General features: G+C 37.1%; 1 protein-coding gene across 1 annotated transcript; it reads left to right on the top strand.

Annotated features, from left to right (window-relative positions):
* The first annotated feature begins 18590 nt into the window (after window positions 1-18590).
* LOC149159383 (putative LRR receptor-like serine/threonine-protein kinase At1g67720) lies at window positions 18591-23866 on the top strand. The gene is made up of 15 exons (XM_089434284.1): window positions 18591-18681; window positions 18798-19377; window positions 19617-19695; window positions 19867-20104; window positions 20271-20397; window positions 20496-20567; window positions 21505-21573; window positions 21689-21760; window positions 21840-21911; window positions 22035-22467; window positions 22608-22734; window positions 22814-22879; window positions 23041-23239; window positions 23374-23506; window positions 23660-23866. The coding sequence occupies exons 1-15, from the start codon at window positions 18591-18593 to the stop codon at window positions 23864-23866; spliced, it is 2565 nt and encodes an 854-aa protein (XP_089290410.1).
* Window positions 23867-26447: the final 2581 nt, after the last annotated feature.

Genomic DNA, 26447 nt, shown 5'->3' with positions numbered 1-26447 from the left:
GTTCAGGTTATAAGCATAGTTTTGTGACAGATCTTAATCATGTCTCTTACAATGTTTTGATTAATGAATGAATGAATGATGAATGTATAATTAATGTATGACCTAATAGATGATAATGCAACTACTATGAGAGGGCATCACACCTTGAAAAATCTCAGATAAGTATGAGGTCCCTATGTTTAGATGTGTATTTATGACCTATACATTACATGTTCATGATATGTTTGACGGAATGTATATCATGGCTAGGCCTTGTTAGGTCATGTTCTTGTCTAATATTTGTATGGAAGGCTTTTTCCTTGGGTCATTCATGGTTCTGGAAAGTGTCATTAAGTTCTAGGGAGAGGCCTGGATGCTAGCCTTAAAAAGTGGCTTAAATTTCGGGTCGCAGACATAGAATTAGGTGAAAAAGACTGCAGTCGCTCCCTTGTAGGAAGCATGTGTGCAACAGGAGGGTTTCAGTCGAAATAAGGCAGTGTTGTGCCTACATCTAGGAGATCAGGGCACTGAAAAAAGAGTTTTAATTCACGTTCTAGGCACCTAGAAGAGTAGTTTATCCCTTGGGGGTCTTATAACACCTAATAGGGAAGTCATTAAGGGTTTTGTTTTGTCGATTCCACTTCCTTAAGGTGATCCAGGAGGTTGAATCATATCTATAACTCTTTGTCACATGTTTACCCCGGTAGGCTAGTAACTTGGGTAAATGTGGGAGGAGGGCATTACAAAGTAAATTTAGGAAATGTTCATAAAATTATACAGAAATGTATCATTAATTATTTTTTGGTATATTAAATTCCAATACATATGACTTATATCATGTTATGACTAAACTCATGTAGATGACCTCAAAAGGAATAAAATTGAATAAAATTTATCTATTGTTTACTTGTTGAAGACATCTTTTAAAATTGAATTTAAAACTTATTTCAATCCTATTTGTATTTTTTAATTGAATCATTATATACTTTAGTTCATTTTAAGTATTAAAGTGACTTGCATCAGAGTCTAAAATTGTACTTATTTTTTCAGTCTATGAAACTAGAAATCAAAATTGTTATATTTTTTAATAAAAAATACACTATAGATTTTTTTTTTTTTTTTTTTTTTTTTTTAACTAGCGAAATAATTAATAAATCCATAAAATGAAATTTAATCAGCATCCATAAACAAGATTAATAAACATCCATAAAGTAAAATAATGAATGTATCAATAAACTGTCCATATGAAAATATACAAAAATTACATTACATGAACATCCATAAACTAAAATAATAAGCATCCATAAACTGAAATAACATTCATGCATCCAAAAAATTTCCATGTATGAAATTATACAAATTTTGTATCACATGTGAATGTGCCCTATGAAATGGGCCTGAAAATATACAAATTATCTATGATCCACTCTAGAAAGTATCACTTCTAAAACTCTTAAGTGGGTTTTGATGCGCAAAGTAAACTTCCATAATCTGGTACTACAATATAACACATTCAAATTCAAATTAATTAGAACATTACTTTTAAAAAATAAACAATTTGGAAACAAATGATTTCGAAATGTGCATTTAATTAGTCCCCTACTTGGGGTTTAGTCGAGTGCAAAGGAAGTTAAGTGGGATAGGGTGTATGATCAATTTAGGTTTGGTGCTCCCCAATCTGTGGCTCAGTTGAGTGCAAATGGAATGTTATGAAACCAACTCACAAAATAGAAGAAGAGATAGATCAATGACTTCAAAATAAGCCTATTCGAGGGGGCAACCTCCTTTACATTACAAAAATGAACAATTCTTGGATGATACAAACGACAAGAGCTCCTTTCTATATATAGGAGTCTATGGGGTCACAATATATTCAGAGCTGACATAACAATAATAATGTGAGGGCACAATAATAACAATAGTGGGCTTCAATGGGGCACAATAATAACATTATGGGGACTACATGGGCACAACAATAGAATAAGGGGGTTGCACTAATAACAATAAGGGGCTACACTAGTAGTATAGGGACCCAACATGCCCCTGTCCTTCAAAAAGTGTTGTCCTCAACACTTGAGTAGTTCTAGATGCTTCTTATAAAATTCTCATCCTCCCATGCGGAATCTTCAACGGTTAAGTTCTTCCACTTGATGAGATACTCTAAAATTGATCGATTTCGTAGCTGTCAAGTTCTTATTTTTGTGGCTGCTTTAGGTTCTAATATGATTTTTCCTTCCTTGTCAAGTTTTGGAAATATTGTTTGAAATGGGAGCTTGTCACCTATAACCTTCTTTAAGCATGAAACATGAAAAACGGGGTGCACTGGGGAAGATGCATGAAGCTCCAATTTGTATGTCGTAGCACCAATATTTTGTAACACCTTGTAAGGACCATAATAGTTTGGTGATAATTTATCATCCTTCTTAGCTTGCTTGAGGGACATTTGTTTGTATGGTTGTAGTCGTAAAAATACCTAGTCGCCTACATCAAAAATTCTTTCGATGCGATGTTGATCTACCTGTTGTTTCATTTGATTCTACGCCAAAGTGAGGTTATCCTTTAAAAGTTGGGGAGATTGTTGTTGATGCTCGATGTGATCTTTCATTGTTTGAACCTTTTTCTTATTGATATGTCCTTCTATCTTGAGAGTGTGAGGAGTGGTAATTCCTACCAATGCATTACAATATATGGTTGAATTCATTTCTTCTTTCTCTCGGGTTGGTTCCTAGTGTATATCCTATTCTTTTGATGTTTCTTGATCCTTTTCTTCCTCCTCTTCACAATCTATGTAAGATAATTTCTTCTCTTCACACTTATGACCTTTAGCGTATTTTCTATCACAACTGTAACAAATCCCTTTTGCTCTTTTTTCTTCCAATTGTTGTTGTGTCAACCTTGTAGGTTGTGGGAGGCTAAGAACAACAACACTTCCATCTTTATAGTTATGAGTGGTGTGCTTCCTTGTTGCCATAATTTTTCTTTCAATTTTTCTTGGCAACCTGAATGCCTTCTCCAATGAATCAGGTTCCCAAAGTCAAACCTTATGTTGGATGTTATCCTTTAAAGTCCCTATGAAGACTTCAATCTTATGCTTCTTTGGAATATCATTTACCCTTATATTCAATTTTTGGAAGTCCTCAATGTGCTTTGCCATTGAACCCTTTTGTTTGAGATTTATCATTTGGCTAAAGAAGGTGTTTTTCTTTGTATCCTCATATTGTGCTATCATTTCCTCCGTGAAAATTGACCAGCTGATAAGTGGTTTATGAGAACAAAGCCCTCTATACTATACAAACTAATTTAGTTCTAAATATAAAGATGCAATACGTACATTTTGTGTGTTTTGCACATCATGTAGATCAAAATATTTCTCCATATGTAGTATCCAAGTTACTAGATCCTTTCCATCAAACTTCCTCATATCCACCTTTTCGTCATTAGGAAGCCTTGTTGTAGCAAATTTGTCCAACTTTCCTTCAAACCTTCCTTGTCTTTCTTCTAATATTCCATGTTTCCTTTTGATTTTGATTCTATACCATCGATCTTAGCTTCCATGAAATAGATAAAATAATTTATCTTAGCTTCGACCACATTCTTCAAATCATCGATCCAATTTTGCTTACTTGGTGTTTCTATTTTCTTGATTCGAGTCATTTTTTTTCGTGCTTTTAGGAGCTCGATATTGAAACAATTGTAACTATGTAATTTCGGATCTCCAAGCTCTAAAATTTTGTCCTGTGGTAGCTCTTTGAGTCCTCTTTCCAACCCCATAAGTATGATCGATATTGGATTCTCCAAGAAGGATTTATGCTAAATCTCCTACGATGACCAATTATAGACCGGTTCAGTAGAGAGAACTTGTATGAAGTTCCACGTGTCACTGTTTCAACCTTCGGCCCTAAAAATGATAAACAACAAACTATTGTCTGCCCTCATTCTGTCACCTTTTACGAAATTTCAATCTGATGCTCAGAGAGAAAGTTATGTTGATTTGCCCAAGATCACTTGTTTGAGACAGAATTTAGGAGCTTGCAAAAACCCTAACTTACTTGGATCATATCTCCGAACATATAGCGTCACAAGATCTGAAATTCGTATAAAAGGTTTAGTACTATTTTGGCTCAAATGGGTTTTAATTTCAGTTTCTGAAGCTTCGTAGAAAAAAGGTTATAGCAAAAATTCCACGATGACTTGTATGAAGCAGTGAAACCCTAGAATCCAAAGTTCTAATACCAAATGTTATGAAACCATCTCACAAAATAGAAGAAGAGATAGATCAATGACTTCAAAATAAACCTATTCGAGGGGGAAACCTCATTTAAATTACACAAATGAACAATTCTTGGATGATACAAATGACAAGACCTCCTTTCTACATATAGGAGTCTAAGGGGTCACAATATAATTAGAGCCGACATAACAATAATAATGTAAGGGCATAATAATAAAAATAGTGGGCTTCTATGGGGCACAATAATAACAATATGGGGACTACATGGGCATAACAATACAATAAAGGGGTTGCACTAATAACAATAATGGGCTACACTAGTAGTATAGGGACCTAACATGGAAGTTAGGTGGGATGGGGGTTTAATCAATCTGGGTTCGGTACTCCCCTATCTGTGGCTCAAAGATTGGGTCCTGCGTATATGGACTCGCATCGTCAATGCCTCCATACCCAAAATCACATTCAGGCATACACATAACTACGAATTCAACACCAATATGGATTTTGTCCTGTGTACACAATGGAAAAGACAAATTATAAATAATCTATGAATTATTAGCATGCATACATGTAACTTTAAAAAAATGTTGATATCTTAGTAATAAAAAAGTTTACCTCAACTATTGGTCCATGTGGTTGTATATAGTGACTCTCCTCCACATGAGTTTTATGAGGTGGAGGTGGAGGAGCTTGTCAAGTACATAGAGAGGGAGGACATGAGTGGTGGCTAGGCTTCCATAAATCCTAACATAGGTGAATAATTCCTCTTCAAACCATTTGCCTATAGGTGTAAGGTCATCCAAAGCTTCTCTTGAAAACCTAGGAGGTATTTTATAAAAAATGACTTGGTACAAGGGTAACATCGTTCCATGGCAGATTTTATAAAAATGGGGCTAGTAATTGGACTCCCAGAGGATTTTATGGTAAATATGGATCGAGGTAGGGTCTTCAAGGGTCCATTTCCATCCCATAGATGGAAAGTCAAAGGTGAAACACACTGCGTCCATAATATAAACACTCATGTAGAAAGGTGGCACGGTCCTCATAGTAATTTTGTGCTTGCTTTGGTAGGCTAGGATCTGGGAAACTAGATTGTGAGATAGGATAGTGGCCCAATCCATAATATAGGCTTCCAAGGTAGCTTCCATTAGGGGAACCCATTCTATTGTGAACTTTTGTGTATTAGGTTGCCCGAACAATCTACACATCATAGCAGCAATGTGACAATGAGGACTAGCAAGGGAGGTTAGAGAATACATACCCTTGTCTTCATGTATGTGCTTGCTCAGCTCGCGCCTCCATTGCCTTATCAGGTTTGACTGAACTTAATTTTCTGTGGAAAACGTCTGAAGAAACTATGCATTATAGATTTTCTGTGGCTCCGGTAGATGTTAAATCCTTTTTAAATCTTCAACTTTAAATTAACCAATTAGCGTCCGTGTTCTCATGGTTATGAAGGTTCTATATGTGATGTTCACATCATCAATAATCCATTTGACCAAATTAGTGTATGGCATAATGTTTGGCCGAGCCACAATTTGATGGAGATGGAAATTGGTGACGTCTGCCTAGGTGGTTTTCGAAGTCGATGTAGAGTCATCTAGCATTCTGATTTGTCTCGTAACTACTCTGGGTTCTTCTTCTCCAAATAGTTTATATATTGCTTCCCAAGAAGAACACCGGGAGTCTGTAGTGCATGCTGTATCAGAGAACAATGGAGACATCTCCGTAACCTATGCAGTAGGTGGAGCCAGTTGTGGTGGCACTGTTGGTTTCTTGTTCTTCTTAGCGACTCTCGACATTTTGCCTGAGTTCGATTTATTGGAACTAGCCTGCAATAGAGAGAACGCGGAGAATAAGGAGCAAAATTTAGAATTAGAAACTTAAGGAGAGAGTGGCGAAATAGCATGAGAATAGGAAATTAACACAAAATCTCGAAACACTAAATATGATCAGTGAAATCATTTACATTACCGAGAACCATCAATACCATTATAACTAATCATAAATGAAAAATCATGGGTTCACGTGTTCTTTGTACAGGTCAGCGCTCTGTTGGCTTATTCCGCATTGCAAGTTTCTATGTCATGCATATTATCTAATTCACTAAATCTTCCTTTTGTCAATATGCAATGGACTAACCTTTTAGATATGCGGCAAAGGCTTGTAGTGAGAATTATTGCATTGGAAGTTCCCTTGGAAAGACTCGTCTTATGTTTTGTGATGTAATATGAGTATTGCGACAAGGAAACTGTGATGGAGTATTGCTAGTGATATCGGAGAAAGTTTTATCGGGAGGTTGGAGTTGTGGTAACAAATGTAAAATGTCGATATAACTTATTCATTATTCTATTTGCGATGGTGACGTGGCTGGCTGGAGGGACCGATTCTGAGCTTTGTACGCATAGAGGGTTTTTCTTTATTAAAGTTATATATGACCTATCGTTAATTCATTGAGTCTTGGGCAAATCACATCGTGTTTTTTGCTTAAACGCCTACTTTGCTCTAACCTATGTGATTGCTGATATGCGAGATGTGAAAGGTCCTATTAACTTTTTGCTTTAATAATTTGAATTCAAATAGATTTAAAGCCTAACTGTGGATAACATATTTTTTTGGTTTTTTTAGGAATCTTATTTTATTTAATTATTAAAAGACTCTATACTAAAAATTTTAAAGGGTCCCCATTATGGCTAAGTTAACTTATCTAATTATAATGGGGATTGTTGAGTGACACAACGGACTGGTGCCAGTGTTGGTGTTGGTGTTGGGGTTGTGTTCAATGTGGATGTTAGTTTAGTTGCCATAACTACAATGCCTCCATTCTCATTACCATGGCTACCTCCCATTATTCCCAACATAACAATCAAACAAAGCACTATTTGGATAGTTGCAATATAGTTCTTCATTGTCACCCCAATTCGATCAGCGACACCACCTAATCAGAAACAAAATTGGACATGAAGCATATTGATAACTAGAACTTCCAACATGTTACTCTACTCTACTCACTATTTTCAGAAGGTCAAACCTACTCAAATACTCTACATCAATAGATTACAATTGTCTTAATCACACACAAATTGCAAACAAAAAGCAAGAGCACCCATCTCATCAATCTCGATTACAATGTTTATAGTAATAATTCATGAATAACAAGCAAAATCCACACGAGAAGGCCTAAACAATTGAATTTTTAGTGCAATTGCTAATTATTGCATAAGCAATGCACGGAGCAATTTTTGCATAAGAGGTGTGCTAAGCATCAACTCTGGTTAGATATAACATCAATCTTTATGTATGTTAATTTTTAATGTTTAGTATATAGTTGAAATTAAATAATTTTAAATTAATGATACTTATATTCAACCATCCACACTTTACAGGACGGATCGACCAGGACGTTCCATAGGGAGCACTTTTATCGCCTTATTTTTAGGTGAGTGGTCTGGAGACTTAGTCACGCGAATTGAACATGCCTGATTGCCAGGTTTGCAATTTTTTTTTTTTTAGATCTAGGATAATCGGTAACTGGTGAGAGTTATCCTGAGCCAGCCCAGGATCAAATCCAACTGGCTGCCACTATAAACCTAGGCTAGGTGCAACAGCCTGCAAGCCGCACACAATAGCAATTAACTTATGCCTCAAAAAGAGCCGAGATGTCCACTCTGGGGTCGCCTACTCTTCTAGCCAAGACACAACATGCCATATACTCAACGAGATTTGAACCTCCGTCTCGTGGGTTTCACCCAGCGAAACTTACCGTTAAACCCGGTTACTTGGGGATACTTCGTTTAATTTTGAAGATCATCCTCACCACACGCTATCGACGACGTGAGCGCGGGGGCTCCAGTGTATTCGTCGTTGATCTAACAGGCAGAGGGAGAGGGCGGGCCCATTTTGGAAACCTTGTGGAAAAGTGGTCAACTCTGCTCATCAGATTGCATGTGAAGAAAAAAGGGTGGAATAATGAATGACGCTTATCGCGCGCCATTGACGTCTCTCAAGTCGGCCTGGGTCCCGAGGCAGGGCGCTTTATAAGAAGTCAAGGGAAATATTGAGACTCTCGCTTTGAACCGTACGCAATCCCTTGGAAAAAATTGTCGTGACGCATCAAGCAAAATGAGTGAAAATAATCCAATGCCATCGACGACTTTCAAGTCAGAGTGGGGTCGCCATCTAAAAGTCATGGGAACGGACACCTCAAATATTTCGCCGATCACTTCGGAGCTCATGAGCGGAATTGCAAGAAACTTTCCCACAGCTGCCTCCCACCAGGCCGACTTCTATCACCGTTTAATAAACAGAAAAAAACTTCGATAAGAAAGGGTGCAAGGTTTCGCAAAATCGTGGGGATCCTTCTTGCACATATAACTGCTCTGTGTGTGATTAACTGCAAAGCACCTTTCTTAGTTGTGTATATGCCCTCACTTATTCATTATTATATCTTTAATTCTCTTATGTTTGATACTATCAATTTTTGGTGTATATATATTGGTTACAAGAAAATATTAAATTGAAGGTAAAACAGTAAAGAATAAGGAAATAACAATTGCAAAGGCTATTAGAAGATATGAAGAAGAGCACAAAAAGAGAGTTGAGGACCAAAGAAATGTGACAAATTAGACTTACGAAGGAATATCAAATATGTGAGAGTTAGTGCCTCTAGAGGTAACAAAAATGCTTACGATCTAGACAATAATAGGAGGTCACATTCCTTTGCGGGAGCTAAACACATGCCAGGGTTCATAGGAAAACATAGAACAAATGGTTATCCTTGATTCATTTGTTTTTTATAGGAAGAAGAGATGGGTAATAAGGTGGACTCATGAGAGACTCGAGATTTCAACGAATGAAGAATTACTTGTTACTACAAGACGCATTTTATTAAAGGCACATACTCAAATTCAATAGTAATAGTTTTGATAGGTATCATTCGCTTCTAGGCAACTGAATCAAATGTAATCTATGTGGTTGAAGAGTTGGAAGAATCTAAAAGGAAAATAAAAATGTTAGAGAACTAAGATAAATATCACAAAGTAGAAACAACCAATCTCATTGAGTACAATGCATGTGCAATGAAAGTGTAGGATGAGTTAAATGTGGATCAAAAGCTATTGTACAAAATATTGTAGGATTTACAGATTTATTATTCACAATTTTTGGCCTTTTTAAATAAAGTGAAAGATTAAAGAGTACAATGGGAAGGAGTATGAATGGTCCTAGAAAAAATCAGAAGATGGAAACAAGAAGAAATACAAGCACCTATAGACATTACAAGGTTGAACAATAATGATATTGAATGTAGCGTTCTAGGTTTAGCAAATTAGAAATCAATGTCTACAAAATTATAGAAGAATATTGAAGAGTCTTTTAATGAATGTCATATTCTATGGGATGTAGTTGAAAGAGTAATCCAAAGTTGTCATCTTCCTTGCATATGAAAGCTCACTACACTTAGAATTACTAAAGAATGCATGGAATGCTTGGAAAACAATATAAAGTTGGAGAGGGCAGTGATAAAGATAATTGGAAGCACACACCCCCCCACCCCCAAACGCACATGCTTTCTCTCTCCATATCTATCTATCTCTCCCTCTCTCTATCTCTCTCTTCTTCCCTCTCTTCACCTTCCATCTATATATCTATCTCTCTTTGTCTCTATTTTGACTCTCTATATTAGCCCCAAAACATACATACTCTTTCTCCATATTTATCTATCTCTCCCTCCTTATTCCTCTCCCTCTCTATCTCTCTATCTTCCCCTTCTCTCCCTCTCTCCCCCCTTCCATCTCTCTTCCCTCTTGCTCTCCTATCTCCCTCTCTCTCCATCTCCCTTATCACTCCCTCTCTCTCTCCACCTTTCTCTCTCCATGTCTTTCTTCTTACCTCCTTCTTTCTATATCTATATCTCCCTCTATCTCAACCCCCCACCCACACAAACACACATGTTTTCTCTCCCCATATCTATTTATCTCTCCCTCTCTCTTTCTCTCTCTTCTTCCCTCTCCTCACCTTCTATATATATATATGTGTGTGTGTGCATCTCTCCCTCTCTCTCTCTCTCTTTTGTCTCTCTATATCACCCCCAAAACATACACACTCTTTCTCCATAATTATCTATCTCTTCCTCCCTCTCTCTCTCTCCCCTCCTTCTCTTCCTATCTCCCCTTTTCTATCTCTCTTCCCTCCTACTCTCCTCTCTCCCTCTCTCTCTCCACCTTTCTCTCTCTGTTTCTTTCTTCTTACCTCACTCTTTCTCTCCCTTCCTCTCTCCTCTCACTCACATCCTCGCTCTCTTCCTTCCTCTATGTCCATTTCTCTCTTGCCTCCCTCTATATCTCCCCCTCATCTCTCAGTCTCTCTCAGTCTTTGTCTCTGTCTCTGTCTCTTTCTCTCTCTCTCTCTTCCCTCTAGTTGCAGCTCCCATAGACAACCTTGGATTGCTTACAAGACCAGTGCCTGGGCACATCTAGATTGGTGTCTCAAATGATTTATAGGAAACTGGAGACATCACTTATGTTCTATAGATACCTATATATATAGGAGATGGATAGGTACATTTATCCAAAGAAATAATACATGGATTTTTGGTACTTCTTCACGGGTTCAAATCTAAGAAATAAGCATAAAAATAACAGAGGTCGAGTGTTTCAAGGTCTTACAGCTTAATAAGATTTTTCAGATCCGATGAGAGAGGACAAAGAGAAGGAGAAACTCATCACATAGAGAATAAGGCTTCAAATGTTCTGCACTTAACACATAGAGCTTGAGGCATTAAGAATTTCTATACTTATTTGAGTTACAAGCAGAAATAATGGATGAAGGAGGAGCTGAAAGTTATGATTCATGTGTTTCATATTAAAGATATAATTTCAATAGTACACACAGGCATATTCATGAAGAATGTTGAGACAAATGAATCTGTGAAACAGTTACAGGCATTTGCATTAACATGTAAATACTAATGAATTTGTGAGGGAGCTTGAAATATTTCTATCAACTATAATTACATGAATTCAGGGAAGAAGCATGAACATAAAAATGAGTTTGACCAAGAGAACATGTACTATTGATCTAAAAATCACTCATGAGTGATCTCAGTTAATTAATTAATGAATGAAGGTATTACAGACTCATGTGTTGGTGTGTGTCTATGTTATCTTAGGCAACGGATCGATCAGATTGCAAAATACACAGACATTGGAAAATGGAAAACAGTAAGAGAAACACAGTAAGCAAATGCAAGGACACAACAAATTAATAAGGAGTTCACCCAATCCTCCTAGGCTACGTCTCCAGTCCAGCTTTCAGTGGTGGCCTTCTTTTATTGTGTCTTTAAAATAGAGTTTTTACAATGAGGAGCTCAATTTGAGTCTCCTGAAACAGATAATGCTTAGTAGGGTGGTTCTTGGATTCCCCAAGCCACTAGAGTGCACAAACTCTTCCTTACTAAGTCTCAACCTCAACTGGTCTTGATGGGGTGAGTCCAATTTGGTACTCAGTTCCCGACAGATATCCTCTCAGGGATTGCTTGAACCTCTCAAGCCTTCTATCTACTCGATGCTGCCTTAGGTCAGCTCGGCTCTCTGTTCTCTACTTCTGTCTCTTCTGTCTTGCTTTCTTCTTCATTGTTTTCTTTCTCGTTCTCTCGCTCTCCTGTCTTTGTCTATTCATTCATGGCTTAAAGCCAATCCATCCTTTGACGGTTCACTTCCTCTTCCGTCTCTTCAGATTGCCTACTGTTGTTCACTTGGAGCTCCCTGCCTCTGCGTCATTGCCACTGTGTAACTTCTCACAAGGAAGTGGCCACTTGTCCTCTCACAAACTGCGCCAGCTCTTCCTCAAACAGTTCAGTATTTCGGTTACGCCCTGAAATGATTCATCCGCCAACTGAGCGGTCAAATCGAACTTCAAACTTTTATATGCCGCAGCTTAATTCTCCCTCCAAATCCGATTTTCCATCAGGCGCAATCTCCGTTGTTAGATCTGGAGCCCCTAGATCCTACAGTGTGCGCTTTTATCACACGATTGACTTGCTCAAATGTTAGCCCACGATGAGAGCGATTTTCTCTCTCATCCGCTGGACACGCATCGTGCAATGTGTGGAATCGCTCGTTCTCCTGACAATTCCACTTACGGCCCAACACGCCTCTTATATTCCATCGATTTTGGAGCGCAGGACCCGCCTTTCGGTTTAGCGCTTTTCCCACGGTTTTCAGCTTCCCTTGTGACCGAGTGCTTGGGGCCTTTTCATTTCAAGGGGTTTTTCCTAGCGATGCGCATCAGAAATGGCCTCTGTTTTCTGATCCGGACTTCCTTACTACTAGTTTGCATCCTGCACGGTCTCCATGGGCCTCGGTCAGCGCACTTTGGCCGAGGTCCTCGTTGTTCCTTGCTGGCTACAAACTGCCACTGTCCAGAGGTCTTCCTGATAGCTCTTTGTTCACAAGTTTTTGAAGTCTATCCTGATTTGATACAGTCATAGAACTTTGATACTTTTCATGGATCCAATTCGGATCAACTATAATACTTGAAGGGGGAATCACCATTGTTTCCTTAATATTCTAAAAAAAACATATGTATTACAAAGAGATACAGTCTGAAAATAGCATGCAGTGTTTTCTATAGAATTTCTGAACCTTTTCTAAGTCTTACTTTACCCTATTTATCTCGATAGGGTAGCAAGAACATATATTACAACAAAAATATATGTGGTCTAGTTTCAGCTGTCAAGTCGACTAGATGTATTAGTCATGAATGTCTCTGTGGCCCAAAAATATTACAGAATTAAATGCCTCCTTGGAAGGAAGGAATGTTACAGGAAAAAAATAAGTAAATAACCAGACAAAAAAGTAAATGAAAGTCTTTGTTTCCCTCCTGTGATCGCCTCTACCTCAGGCTGTAATTTGTTCACCGTATGGCCTCCTGTGCTGCTCAACCGACCCCGTTGCTTCTTCCTTTACTACTAGGATGCCTTGTTCTATGAAGTGGAGGTTGGGTCAACTGTAAGTGCCTGTATTGGTTGTAGATTTCAACCCCGTACATAAATTACCTGCATATGAATTCTAAAACACAAAAAATAAACAATAGCGAGAGCATAACACATAAAACAAATATACATAGAGATTTTCCCCTGCATCCCAAAATCGGGACTACCAGATTGATTTTTCATTATGTTCCTTTCAATGTTACAATACATATATATACATGTCGAAGCATCCAATACCAAGGACTGAAAACCATCGCGCCCAAAACCATGTGCGAAAAACCATGCACAAAACCATAGGTAGATCCGCGCACTTAATATAGGGTCAAAAAAAAATCCCTGGGGCGACCTCGTAGAGGGGGGCTAGCCACCCCACTTAAACCCCCACTACGTAATCGGCGCAACAAAGGGGGGGCCCCTCTAACCCCCTGGTTAACTAGGGTAGCTAGTCGTGGAAATAATATAACACAACCCAACATTCTCCCACTTGTTGTTTTCTTTCGACAACGGGCCACAGGAGAGCTTAGTCATTTATTCAACCTTGCAATGCCCATTGTTTCTCTACACCAAGAGAACTTCTCATAGCTCACATATTTTATCAATGCATCTGCAGTATTCTTCAAAGTGTCCACCTTTACCAGCAACACCTTTTTGTCTTCTATCATATCCCTCACAAAGTGATACTAAACATCAATGTGCTTTGTCTTTGAATGATAAGCATGGTTCTTTGCCAAGAAAATTGCACTTTGGCTGTCACGGTCTATCCTTATAGCTCCCTATACTAACCCCATACTTGAACACAATCTCTACAACCAAATGGCTTCCTTGCTTGCATGAGTGGCTGCCATGTATTCTACCTCTGTAGTTGATAGTGCCACTACAGATTGTTTCTTACTCATCCAACTGACTGCACCTCCAAATAGGTTAAACACATACCCACTTGTAGATATGCTCTGATCCAGATCTCTAGCCCAGTCTGCATCAACAAAGCCACGAATATCCAACACTCTGTCCAATCTTGGTCTATCTTGGTCTGATACCATGTGGAGGTTTGCTATTACACCAAAACCCATAGGTGTTGGTAAACATTCCAAACCAGTAACTAGGATCCATAGGGTGGAAATTACGGATCCCATAGAGGTGTGGTGATTCTTCCAACACCCCCCCTCAAACGCAGCTCGAGGGAATCAAACCTCAGTCCAAGCTCTGATACCATGTGGAGGTTTTTCGTTACACCAAAACCCGCAGGTGATTGGTAAACGTTACAAACCAGTAACTAAGATCCCTAGGGTGGAAATTACAGATTCTATAGAGGTGCGGTGATTTTTCCAACAAAGACCTCCTTTCTACATATAGGAGTCTAAGGGGTCACAATATAATTAGAGTCAACATAACAATAATAATGTAAGGGCACAATAATAAAAATAGTGGGCTTCTATGGGGCACAATAATAACAATATGGGGACTACATGGGCATAACAATACAATAAATGGGTTGCACTAATAACAATAATGGGCTACACTAGTAGTATAGGGACCTAACATGGAAGTTCGGTGGGATGGGGGTTTAATCAATCTGGGTTCGGTACTTCCCTATCCATGGCTCAAAGATTGGGTCCTGCGTATATGGACTCACATCATCAATGCATCCATACCCAAAATCACATTCAGGCATACACATAACTACGACTTCAACACCAATCTGGATTTGGTCCTGTGTACACAATGGAAAAGACAAATTATAATTAATCTATGAATTATTAGCATGCATACATGTAACTTTAAAAAAAATGTTGATATCTTAGTAATAAAAAAGTTTACCTCAATTATTGGTCCATGTGGTTGTATATAGTGACTCTCCTCCACATGAGTTTTATGAGGTGGAGGTGGAGGAGCTTGTCAAGTACATAGAGAGGGAGGACATGAGTGGTGGCTAGGCTTCCATAAATCCTAACATAGATGAATAATTGCTCTCCAAACCATTTGCCTATAGGTGTAAGGTCATCTAGAGCTTCTCTTGAAAACCTAGGAGGTATTTTATAAAAAATGACTTGGTATAAGGGTAGCATCATTCCATGGCAGATTTTATAAAAATGGGGCTAGTAATTAGACTCGCAGAGGATTTTATCGTAAATATGGATCGAGGTAGGGTCGTCAAGGGTCCATTTCCATCCCATAGATGGAAAGTCAGAGGTGAAACACACTGCATCCATTATATAAGCACTCATGTAGAAAGGTGGCACGGTCCTCGTAGTAATTTTGTGCTTGCTTTGGTAGGATAGGATTTGGGAGACTATATTGTGAGATAGGATAGTGGCCCAATCCATAATATAGGCTTCCAAGGCAGCTTCCATTAGGGGAACCCATTCTATTGTGAACTTTTGTGTATTAGGTTTCTCGAACAATCTACACATCATAGCAACAATGTGACAATGAGGACCAGCAAGGGAGGCTAGAGAATACATACCCTTGTCTTCATGTATGTGCTTACTCGGCTCACGCCTCCACTACCTTATCAGGTCTAACTAAACTTAATTTTCTGTGGAAAACTTCTGAAGAAACTGTGCAATATAGATTTTATGTGGCTCCGGCAGATGTTAAATCCTTCTTAAATCTTCAGCTTTAAATGACCCAATTAGCGTCTGTGTCCTCATGGTTATGAAGGTTCTATATGTGATGTTCACATCGTCAATAATCCATTTGACCAAATCAGTGTATGGCATAATGTTTGGCTGAGCCACAATTCAATGGAGATGGAAATTGGTGACATCTGCCTAGGTGGTTTTCGAAGTCGATGTAGAGTCATCTGGCGTTGTGATTTGTCTCGTAACTACTCTGGGTTCTTCTTCTCCAAATAGTTTATATATTGCTTCCCAAGAAGAACACCTGGAGTCTGTAGTGCATGTTGTATCAGAGAACAATGGAGACATCTCCGTAACCTATGCAGTAGGTGGAGCCAGTTATGGCGGCACCGTTGTTTTCTTGTTCTTCTTAGCGACTCTCGACATTTCGCCTGAGTTCGGTTTATTGGAACTAGTCTGCAATAGAGAGAATGCGGAGAATAAGGAGCAAAATTTAGAATTAGAAACTTAAGGAGAGAATGGCGAAATAGCATGAGAATAGGAAATTAACACAAAATCTCGAAACACTAAATATGATCAGTCAAATCATTTATATTACCAAGAACCATCAATACCATTATAACTAATCATAAATGAAAAATCATGGGTTCACATGTTCTTTGTACAGGGCAGCGCTCTGTTGGCTTATTTCGCATTGCAAGTTTCTATGTCACGCATATTATCTAATTCACTAAATCTTCCTTTTGTCAATATGCAATGGACTAACCTTTTAGATATGCGGCAAAGGCTTGTAGTGAGAATTATTGCATTGGAAGTTCCGTTGGAAAGACTCATCTTATGTTTTGTGATGTAATATGAGTATTGCGATGAGGAAACTGCGATGGAGTATTGCTAGTGATATCGGAGAAAGTTTTATCGGGAGGTTGGAGTTGTGGTAACAAATGTAAAATGTCGATATAACTTATTCATTGTTCTATTTGCAATGGTGACGTGGCTGGTTCGAGGGACCAATTCTGAGCTTTGTACGCATAGAGGGTTTTTCTTTATTAAAGTTATATATGACCTATCGTTAATGCATTGAGTCTTGGGCAAACCACATCATGTTTTTTGCTTAAACACCTACTTTGCTCTAACCTATGTGATTGCTGATATGCGAGATGTGAAAGGTCCTATTAACTTTTTTATTTAATCATTTGAATTCAAATAGATTTAAAGCCCAAGTGTGGATAACATATTTTTCTGGTTTTTTTAGGAATCTTATTTTATTTAATTATTAAAAGACTCTATACTGAAAATTTTAAAGGGTCCCCATTATGGCTAAGTTAACTTATCTAATTATAATGGGGATTGTTGACTGACACAATGGACCGGTGCCAGTGTTGGTGTTGGTGTTGGGGTTGTGTTCAATGTGGATGTTAGTTTAGTTGCCATAACTACAATGTCTCCATTCTCATTACCATGGCTACCTCCCATTATTCCCAACATAACAATCAAACAAAGCACTATTTGGATAGTTGCGATATAGTTCTTCATTATCACTCCAATTCGATCAGCGACACCACCTAATCAGACAATAAAAAGGAAACAAAATTGGACATGAAGCATATTGATAACCAAAATTTCCAACATGTTACTCTTCTCTACTCACTATTTTCAGAAGGTCAAACCTACTCAAATACTCTAGATTACAATTTTCTTAATCACACACAAATTACAAACAAAAAGCAAAAGCACCCATCTCATCAATCTCGATTACAATGTTTATAGTAATAATTCATGAATAACCAGCAAAATCCACACGAGAAGGCCTAAACAATTGAATTTTTAGTGCAATTGCTAATTATTGCATAAGCAATGCACGGAGCGATTTTTGCATAAGAGGTGTGCTAAGCATCAACTCTGGTTAGATATAACATCAATCTTTATGTATATTAATTTTTAATGTTTAGTATATAGTTGAAATTAAATAATTTTAAATTAATGATACTTATATTCAACAATCCACACTTTACAGGACGGATCGACCAGGACGTTCCATAGGGAGCACTTTTATCGCCTTATTTTTAGGTGAGTGGTCTGGAGACTTAGTGACGCGAATTGAACATGCCTGATTGCCAGGTTTGCAATTTTGATTATGTCGGTAAATTCAAAGACCCGGTTACTTGGGGATACTTTGTTTAATTTTGAAGATCAGGATACAAATGATCCTCACCACACGCTATCGACGACGTGAGCGCGGGGGCTCCAGTGTATTCGTCGTTGATCTAACAGGCAGAGGGAGAGGGCGGGCCCATTTTGGAAACCTTGTGGAAAATTGGTCAACTCTGCTCATCAGATTGCATGTCAAGAAAAAAGGGTGGAATAATGAATGACGCTTATCGCGCGCCATTGACGACTCTCAAGTCGGCCTGGGTCCCGAGGCAGGGCGCTTTATAAGAAGTCAAGGGAAATATTGAGACTCTCGCTTTGAACCGTACGCAATCCCTTGGAAAAAATTGTCGTTACGCATCAAGCAAAATGAGTGAAAATAATCCAACGCCATCGACGACTTTCAAGTCAGAGTGGGGTCGCCATCTAAAAGTCATGGGAACGGACACCTCAAATATTTCGCCGATCACTTCGGAGCTCATGAGCGGAATTGCAAGAAACTTTCCCACAGCTGCCTCCCACCAGGCCGACTTCTATCACCGTTTAATAAACGGAAAAAAACTTCGATAAGAAAGGGTGCAAGGTTTCGCAAAATCGTGGGGATTAACTGCTCTGTGTGTGATTAACTGCAAAGCACCTTTCTATGACAGTACGTGAGACGATGGATAAAATTGGCTATGGTAAATGGGGCGGTTGGACAGCACCACTAGGCGTGCTTCTGTGTTTCGTGGCTGCAACTACTGCTCAACCAGGTCACGGAGTAATTTCATTTGAATACATCGTATTATTATTGGGCTCATTGTTTATTTGTTTTGCTATTCGGTTAATAAGATATTGTTTTACTGATTAATGTACCGACGTATAACAGGATTTCTGAGTATTGATTGTGGAAGTAGAACAAATTACAGTGACATGAACAATATAAGATGGGTCACTGATGATAATTACATTGACCGCCTCGGTCAGAGAGCAAACATAGGGAATGACACTTTAATAAGGAATGTCACTGAAGAATCCCTTGGTTCTTACGTGACTGGTCTACGCTTATTTCCAAACCCTCTCAATAAGTCTTGCTATCATTTGGCTGTGGAACCTCACCTACCTTACCTCATAAGGTTATCGTTTTCGCCATTGTGGCCGCTCATTTTTCGAAAGAACAGTGCACTCCAAACAACGCTAAGCTTCGCTTTCTCTATTGAAACAAACGGTACGTTGTATATGAGAAACGTAACAGTCAACCTAGAAACAGGTTATGCTGAAAGGATACTGGCTAGTTCTGGCACAGTGCTATACATTTGCTTGGTCAGAACCTTGGAGTTCGATGATCCTTTTATCTCTGCTATCGAATTGAGGAAGCTCCAAAATGGCATGTATGGACAACCTAAGCCAGGAACAATATTGAAAACCATATGGAGAACTGATTTTGGTGGAAGAAATTCGAAGATTAGGTGAACATTTTGAACTTTATATATTTACCCCTCATAATTCTCTGCCCAGTGGTATTCACATTCATTGTAATGAGTTTATAGCACTAAATTTATAGCAGAAGATATATATCTTTATGCCATCCATACCATCTGCTCAAGAGAACGTTTATATGCGAGAGCCAATTTGAATGCAGTACGGCTCGTTGCAATGTTTTTTCGTATGGCTTGAATTTAATGTCTTTGTATGGTTCATTGTGCAGGTATCCTTACGACAACTTTGATCGCATATGGATACCAGGTGTCCCTTCATATAATTTAAATTTGGTCGAGCCGAAACTTGTAAGTTTTAACGAGGCGATATCAATAAACAATACTAAAAACCTTCCTCCAACTGTTGTCATGCAAACAGCGTGACTTTTAAGCAGCTCAGAACCGGCTCAATTCTCTCTAGGACCATTCCCAGAAGGAGGGTAAAGATCATTACTAATTTTGTATTTTGCAGAGGTCCAGATGCTAGATATCTCTCATTCCAGATCTATTTACATCACGATAAATGGTGAAAAATGGCCTGACACCATTACTGTGCCACGAAATTATTCTGCTCTGGAGCTTACAATCCCATCCAATCAAACAGATGACTTCAAATTCGCCCTAGTGACGCCCACTTACTCCACCTTACCTCCAATTATCAACGCTTTTGAGTACTACACCGTGTTTGATACCCAACCCGCGACAAATCTCCAAGATAGTAAGTGCCCTCACTAAACTTCTAATATTCAAAATTTATGATTTGCACAACGTTTTTATTGCACATTTCCAGTTGTTGTCTATCATGCGTTTACATTGATTCGTTTTATATGGTTATAGTGAAGTGCAATAATTGAATACCTAACAAAATAGTTGTTAAACTACAGTTGAAGCTCTCGAAGCTATCAAAGAAATGTTTGACATGAGAAATTGGATTTCTGATCCTTGCTTTCTGATCGAGTGGAATGGGATTCGCTGCGATAACAGCGCTTCTGTAATAAGAATTTCCGAAATGTAAGTTTCAATTTTGTGGTTTCTACCGTTCTTTGCTTTTATATGGAATGGTAAGATCGTAATATTTCAGGAATATCCGAATGTCCTATTGTTGCCAGTAATTTGTCTACGATGAATCTGAATGGATTGATTCCTGAGCAAATTGGACAACTGACTGCGTTAGTTAAAATGTAAGTATCGTTTTATAATTCTGTATTAACATTATTTTTAAATTTAATATAAAAATTATGAAATATTTATTAAGAAAATTATAAATATTAAAGGAGTTAATTTTATAAAAGTATTGTTAAATATTAAAAAGATAGATTTACATATTAAAAAAAGTATTCTTCTGTTTATAAAAATAAATAAAAGTATTCATATTGGAAACGTTGATTTAATTATTTCTAAAACAAAATTATAATAAAAATAATATTTATTTACCTATAGCAATTAAAAAGAACTTAAACACATAACCACGATTAAATATTTTACAACCCAATTTAATCTAAAACAAAAGCCTATTATTTATGTTAATGTTTTAAATAATTTTTTCGCTTTTAAAATATTTACATCTTAAAATTCGAATTACTTGAAAGTGACATATTTAAAATAATAACAATAATAATAATTAACTAATAAATAAAATAAAATTTAATTTTAAATTTAAAAAAATATATATATATATATATATTAATTAATTTTAATCTTTAATTCACGTTTAAGTGAATCTTTAATTTATCAGGCCCTTTAAAAAAAAAATAACATTATAATATGAGTTAGATAACATTATTTCGAAAAACTATTATCCATTTATAACGTCTCTTGGGTAAAATATTATCCTGTATATTAACCAGAATATGCAGAACTCAACTGAGATTTATGCACTTCAATTTGTGAGTTAGAAAGAAAAACAGTGGATATCAGGAATACACAATCTTTGATGAAACGGTCATTTATAAATCTCAAGTCCATTTGATATAATCTATCATGGTGCTGGTTAACTAGAGACACTCGAATCCTTAAATTTAATTTTATGTATTGTTTTTCAGTTCTTTGTTTTTATTTTTAAATAAAATTAGACTGCGTAAGTATATAAAAAAGATTGTCAATGACCCATTTAACCAGGTCACTCGACAATAATAAGCTCACGGGATCTTTGCCAGACTTTTCGAATTTAACCAAGTTGGAGACATTGTAAGTTGGTTGTCGATATAAATTTTTCGCAGTGCCACTTGTGCAGACTTTCCCGAGACTTTCCCCAAGCATTTTTACTAAAGATTAGTTATCAATCATTTTCTTTGTGAAGCAGACATTTACAAAACAACAACCTCAACGGGAGTCTTCCGGACTGGCTATCTGAACTTAAAAACCTTAAAGAGTTGTAAGGCTTCTTTTCCCTCCTATTTTCTTAGGCAAATTCTACTTTATATCGATTTTTAATCTTTATCTGAATATTACAGGTTTGTAGAGAATAACAATTTCAGCGGTGAAATTCCTCCGCAACTTCTGCATAACCCTTCATTGACACTCAGGTAATCGAGTATCTATTTTATAGTATATACATCCAACATTTTGAATGCCATTGACAATTACTATTAATCCAGTTGAAATTCTAATTAATCTGACTGAAAATCTCTTTCTTTCATCTGTACCAGATACTCTGGAAACCCCCGCCTATCTATTATTGATTCAATGGAACATAAACCTCCGAATCCTAGAAACAAGAAATTGAGGGAACAACTTGCCCTCGGAATAACACTCAGTGGAGTTCCAATCATCGGACTATTGTTGATAGCGGGTATTGTTCTGTATAGGAAGAAGAAAGCAACTGAAAGCAATGGGGTGGAAAATGTTGTGCACTTTACCCCCAACGAATGGATTGATGCAACGAATATGGTACCAAATTCAGAAAAGTCCTGTGCCTTCACTCTCGATCAGATGATGACTGCCACACAAAAATTTAGTGCGAAAATCGGCAAAGGGGGCTTTGGCTCTGTGTTCTTTGGTAAATTGCCGGAAGGAAAGGCTATTGCCGTAAAAGTTCTCTCCTTGTTCTCCAAGCAAGGAGTTCACCAGTTCTTAAATGAGGTAATTCTGAGATTCTATTTTTCCATTTGGACATAGTATCACACTTCAATTTCTAGCTGCAATCTTGTAGTGTCTTTAAACATATTCCCAACTAACCATGTAGAGCAAAATTTATGACTCTGCGTTCATTTGATGAACAGATTGATGTTCTTTCCAGAGTTTATCACGAGAACTTAGTGACTTTACTGGGTTATTGTAATGAATCCAAAGAACTTATGATAATCTACGAGCACATGTCCGGAGGGTCCTTAAGGGATCGCCTTTATGGTAAATATATAACTTTCTCGTAAATATGATGGTGTCCAAAGGTAACGATTCTCATTTAGCTCTTATTTTCATTTCCCAGGTCCTAACGCAGCTTCGGAATTAAATTGGAAAACGAGGGTGAAAATAGCTTTAGATGCAGCACAGGGTAGTTTTTTCATGTCCCCTTTTCTGTGATGTACTTTATAAAAATTTAAACACCGGTAGATGTCTTATGTAGATATATATTTTTATCTCTTAAAGGCAATTAATGCATAATAAGATCTCCATTCTATTAATGCATAACAATATCTCCATTTCTATTCAAAGGATTGGAATACATGCACGTAGCTTGCTCCCCCAAAATTATTCACAGGGATGTGAAAACAGCGAACATTCTTCTAGACAGCAATTTAAAAGGAAAACTTGGTGACTTTGGTCTTTCAAAGATATGGATTGATGAGGAGGATGGGGAGCCTTCTCATGTTACCACTATGGTGAAAGGAACTGCAGGATACCTTGATCCAGAGTATATCACACACATAACTTGTACTCTCTTTAAAATATTAGTGATGGTGAAGGAATTGTATTTGTTTTAGAATCTCACTCTTTCATTTTTCTTGCCATTCTTAGCTTAGATTTTCTTGCGGTTCTGTTTAACAGGTATTTTAGCACTCAAAGGTTGACGGAGAAGAGTGACGTATATAGTTTTGGAGTAGTTTTGTTAGAGATCATATGCGGTAGACAACCTATAGATGCAAAGCTATCTTTAGACAAACTAAACATCATTCAATGGGTGAGGAAACTGATCATTATTCTTTAACAGTATTAAATAGACAAACTAAACATCATTCAATGGGTGAGGAAACTGATCATTATTCTTTAACAGTATTAAAGCTGTTTTGTGATGCATAAAAACTAATGATAATATTGATGTTCCTATTTACAGGCTACACCTTTTGTGGAGATGGACGCAATTCCTGGAAAAATAGAAGGGATTATTGACAAAAAGTTGAGTGAAAAATACAACATAATGTCCATCACACGTGTTGCCAATGTAGCCATCAGATGTGTTAAGGCTGAATCGTTTTGCAGGCCGAGTATCAGTGAAGTAGTTGCAGAGCTGGGGGAGGCTATTAAACTTGAGGAGATGTAATTCCTTAAGGTCGCAACATTCTGGATCTGGATGGAAAGGAGATCAGTTGTTATCCGATTACAAAACCATACATGTATAGTAGTTTCTAAACATGCATAAAAAATAATACTATCTATCTGCCAAGTTCGATGTGCAAATAGTTTGATATCCACTCACTAATGGAAAGCAATCCAAAGTAGTATGGATTATTTTAATTTCAAAGGTCTCATGAGGTACTATACTACAGATTCCATTATCCTTTCGTCAAACTGCAAAGCTCTAAAAACAATGTAACCAGTGAAAATACTAACTAATTAAAAACAGAAAATCCAAAATTAGCGCGCGCACATGATGCAGAATACCCGCTTCTATGTAGAACGAATTTAGGTAAATTTTCACCAACACCAAAATTAGCATGCACACATAATGCAGAATACTAGCTCCTATGTAGAACCAATTTAGCTAAATTTTCACCAAGATACCATAGAGCAAACATCCAAAATCTTAAATTAAATCTAAGGTTAGCTGTGATAATAATCGGAAACCATGGCGTCTCCTAACCAAGTTTTCCAGGTGTGTCACGTCAACCTTAATACATCTAAGTGTTTTGTAATCCAATTTTAAACAAAACCTCTCAAAATTTAAGGAAAACCATTTAAGTAAAAACTAAGCAATTGAATAGTTGGAATTGCATATTAAAGACTGAAATTCTACCAAAAGGGTCAAATGATAAATCAGATCTTCATAAAATGATTTTATCTGGATACAATCAGGGTCATCTCCTGGCCTTGACATGATATCCTTAATCAAAAAGTACTACCACAAATAATTTCAGTAAAGCACTAATTAGTTGACTAGTTTGAATTGCATATTGTAAACTGAAATTGTATCAAGATGATCTCCTGCCCGGATACAACCAGGATCACCCAATGGCCTTTGACACGATATCATTCATCAAGAAATCGTGCCACAAAATTAATTACTGTGGAGAATTCAATGAGGATCATAGAAATAATTAATTACTGTGGAGAGTTCAACGAGGATAAATTGAGGGCATGTATTCAGCGAAGAGTTAGCAAAATCAAACTATTAATGGTTCTGGCAAGCAAGAAACAAACCTATTCATTATAAAATCTACAGATCAATGTTAAGTAACAAACCTATTCATTATAAAATCTACAGATCAATGTTTGAGTGGCTATATTACTCTAGTTAAATACACACTATCTTTAAGGCCCCTGCAAATTTCATTGTCCCTGCAAGAGCAAAGAACCTGCAGTATTCTAACTGTTCAAGGATTAAGAGGTTTTTCTGGTATATTTTTCTTGAAATTTAGTTGGAAATATAAATCTGATGTGTCGATTCTGCACAAATGTCTCAGGTGTTTTGCAGGGCTGAATCCAGTTATCCACTCAAACACCTAACAGCTAAAAAGAAACCAATACCATATAAGCATTTTCTCATTGTGCAGACCCCTAGGCTTCCATAAAGTGCAATATGTAACCGTCCATACAATAGTGTAGTACATGTGAACTCTGTCAATGCGAAGAAGGGATACAGTGTTCAATCATCCGAAGAGCATGTGTTACCTCAAGGGTAATGACCCGACAGAACAGGCTCTTGACACGGTGTGCAATGGAAAACCTCTACCCCATAAGGGAATCCCATATAGTAAGGCTTGGAACTGCACCGATCTCCATAGGGATTAACCTTTCCTCTGCCAGCCCCGAAGGCGTGCAGAGAGATCCGAAGGCTGCTTATGGTTGATATAAAAACCACCGAAAAATCTTAACGGTAATTTTGGTGAGATCCGAATGTTAAGATAGGTAGCTCGTTTGTTATTCATCGCCTCTCAATCTTGAAATTTGGAAAGGCCTCGTTCTGGCTTTAATTAAAAAAAAAATTATAATGTTTGAGTGTTTGAATATAGTTTTTTATGGTGGAAATGGGTTCAACACCATTAAAATTTTTTGGGCATTCAAATCTTGAAATTTGACAGCAAGAAGTCAATTTTTCAAAAATTTCTGCCCAATTTTGTCATAATCTTCCAGGATTTTCCATGTTAATCTGTGGATTCTTTAGACTCTGCAATTTGGAAATAGAGACCAAGGGTTGTGATTAGGATTGGAATTTACCAAAGGTTGTGATTAGCTAGAAAATGTGCTCGCCCGTTAATGTTCTTTGTTAAAATCATCAAACCCAGTGTTTCAAATTTGAAATTCCTAATCTTTGTGATCACTTTCCTATTATTCTTTAATTTATTCATTCTATTTATCAACTAAAATATAATGACTATCTTTTGTTTTTATTTCTAGTACTTTATTGTTGAGAGGGTCTTTCCGGTATGATGTGTAAGGGCATCCGTCCCTCATTAAAGTTGAAATTTTGTTTATTTTGGCCAAAATAAAAAATCTAAAAATAAAAATAATGAATTTAAATGTTTTATATAGTTATTCAAATTCAACATATTTAATAAAATATAACTTTTAAAAGCATAAGGCCAGTTATATTTTATCATATACTTTGAATTTGAATGAATCACAAATTTACCTTCAACAAAAAAATTTACCACATTGAAATTCCAAATTAGGTACAATTTTAA

Source organism: Pinus tabuliformis, chromosome 5_2 (assembly GCF_031772625.1).
Source record: "Pinus tabuliformis cultivar Carrire ecotype Pingquan chromosome 5_2, CPIR1, whole genome shotgun sequence".
In the NCBI taxonomy this organism is placed as follows: domain Eukaryota; kingdom Viridiplantae; phylum Streptophyta; class Pinopsida; order Pinales; family Pinaceae; genus Pinus; species Pinus tabuliformis.
The sequence above is the reverse complement of the archived record's forward strand: the minus strand, read 5'-3'. Positions and strand labels throughout refer to the sequence as shown.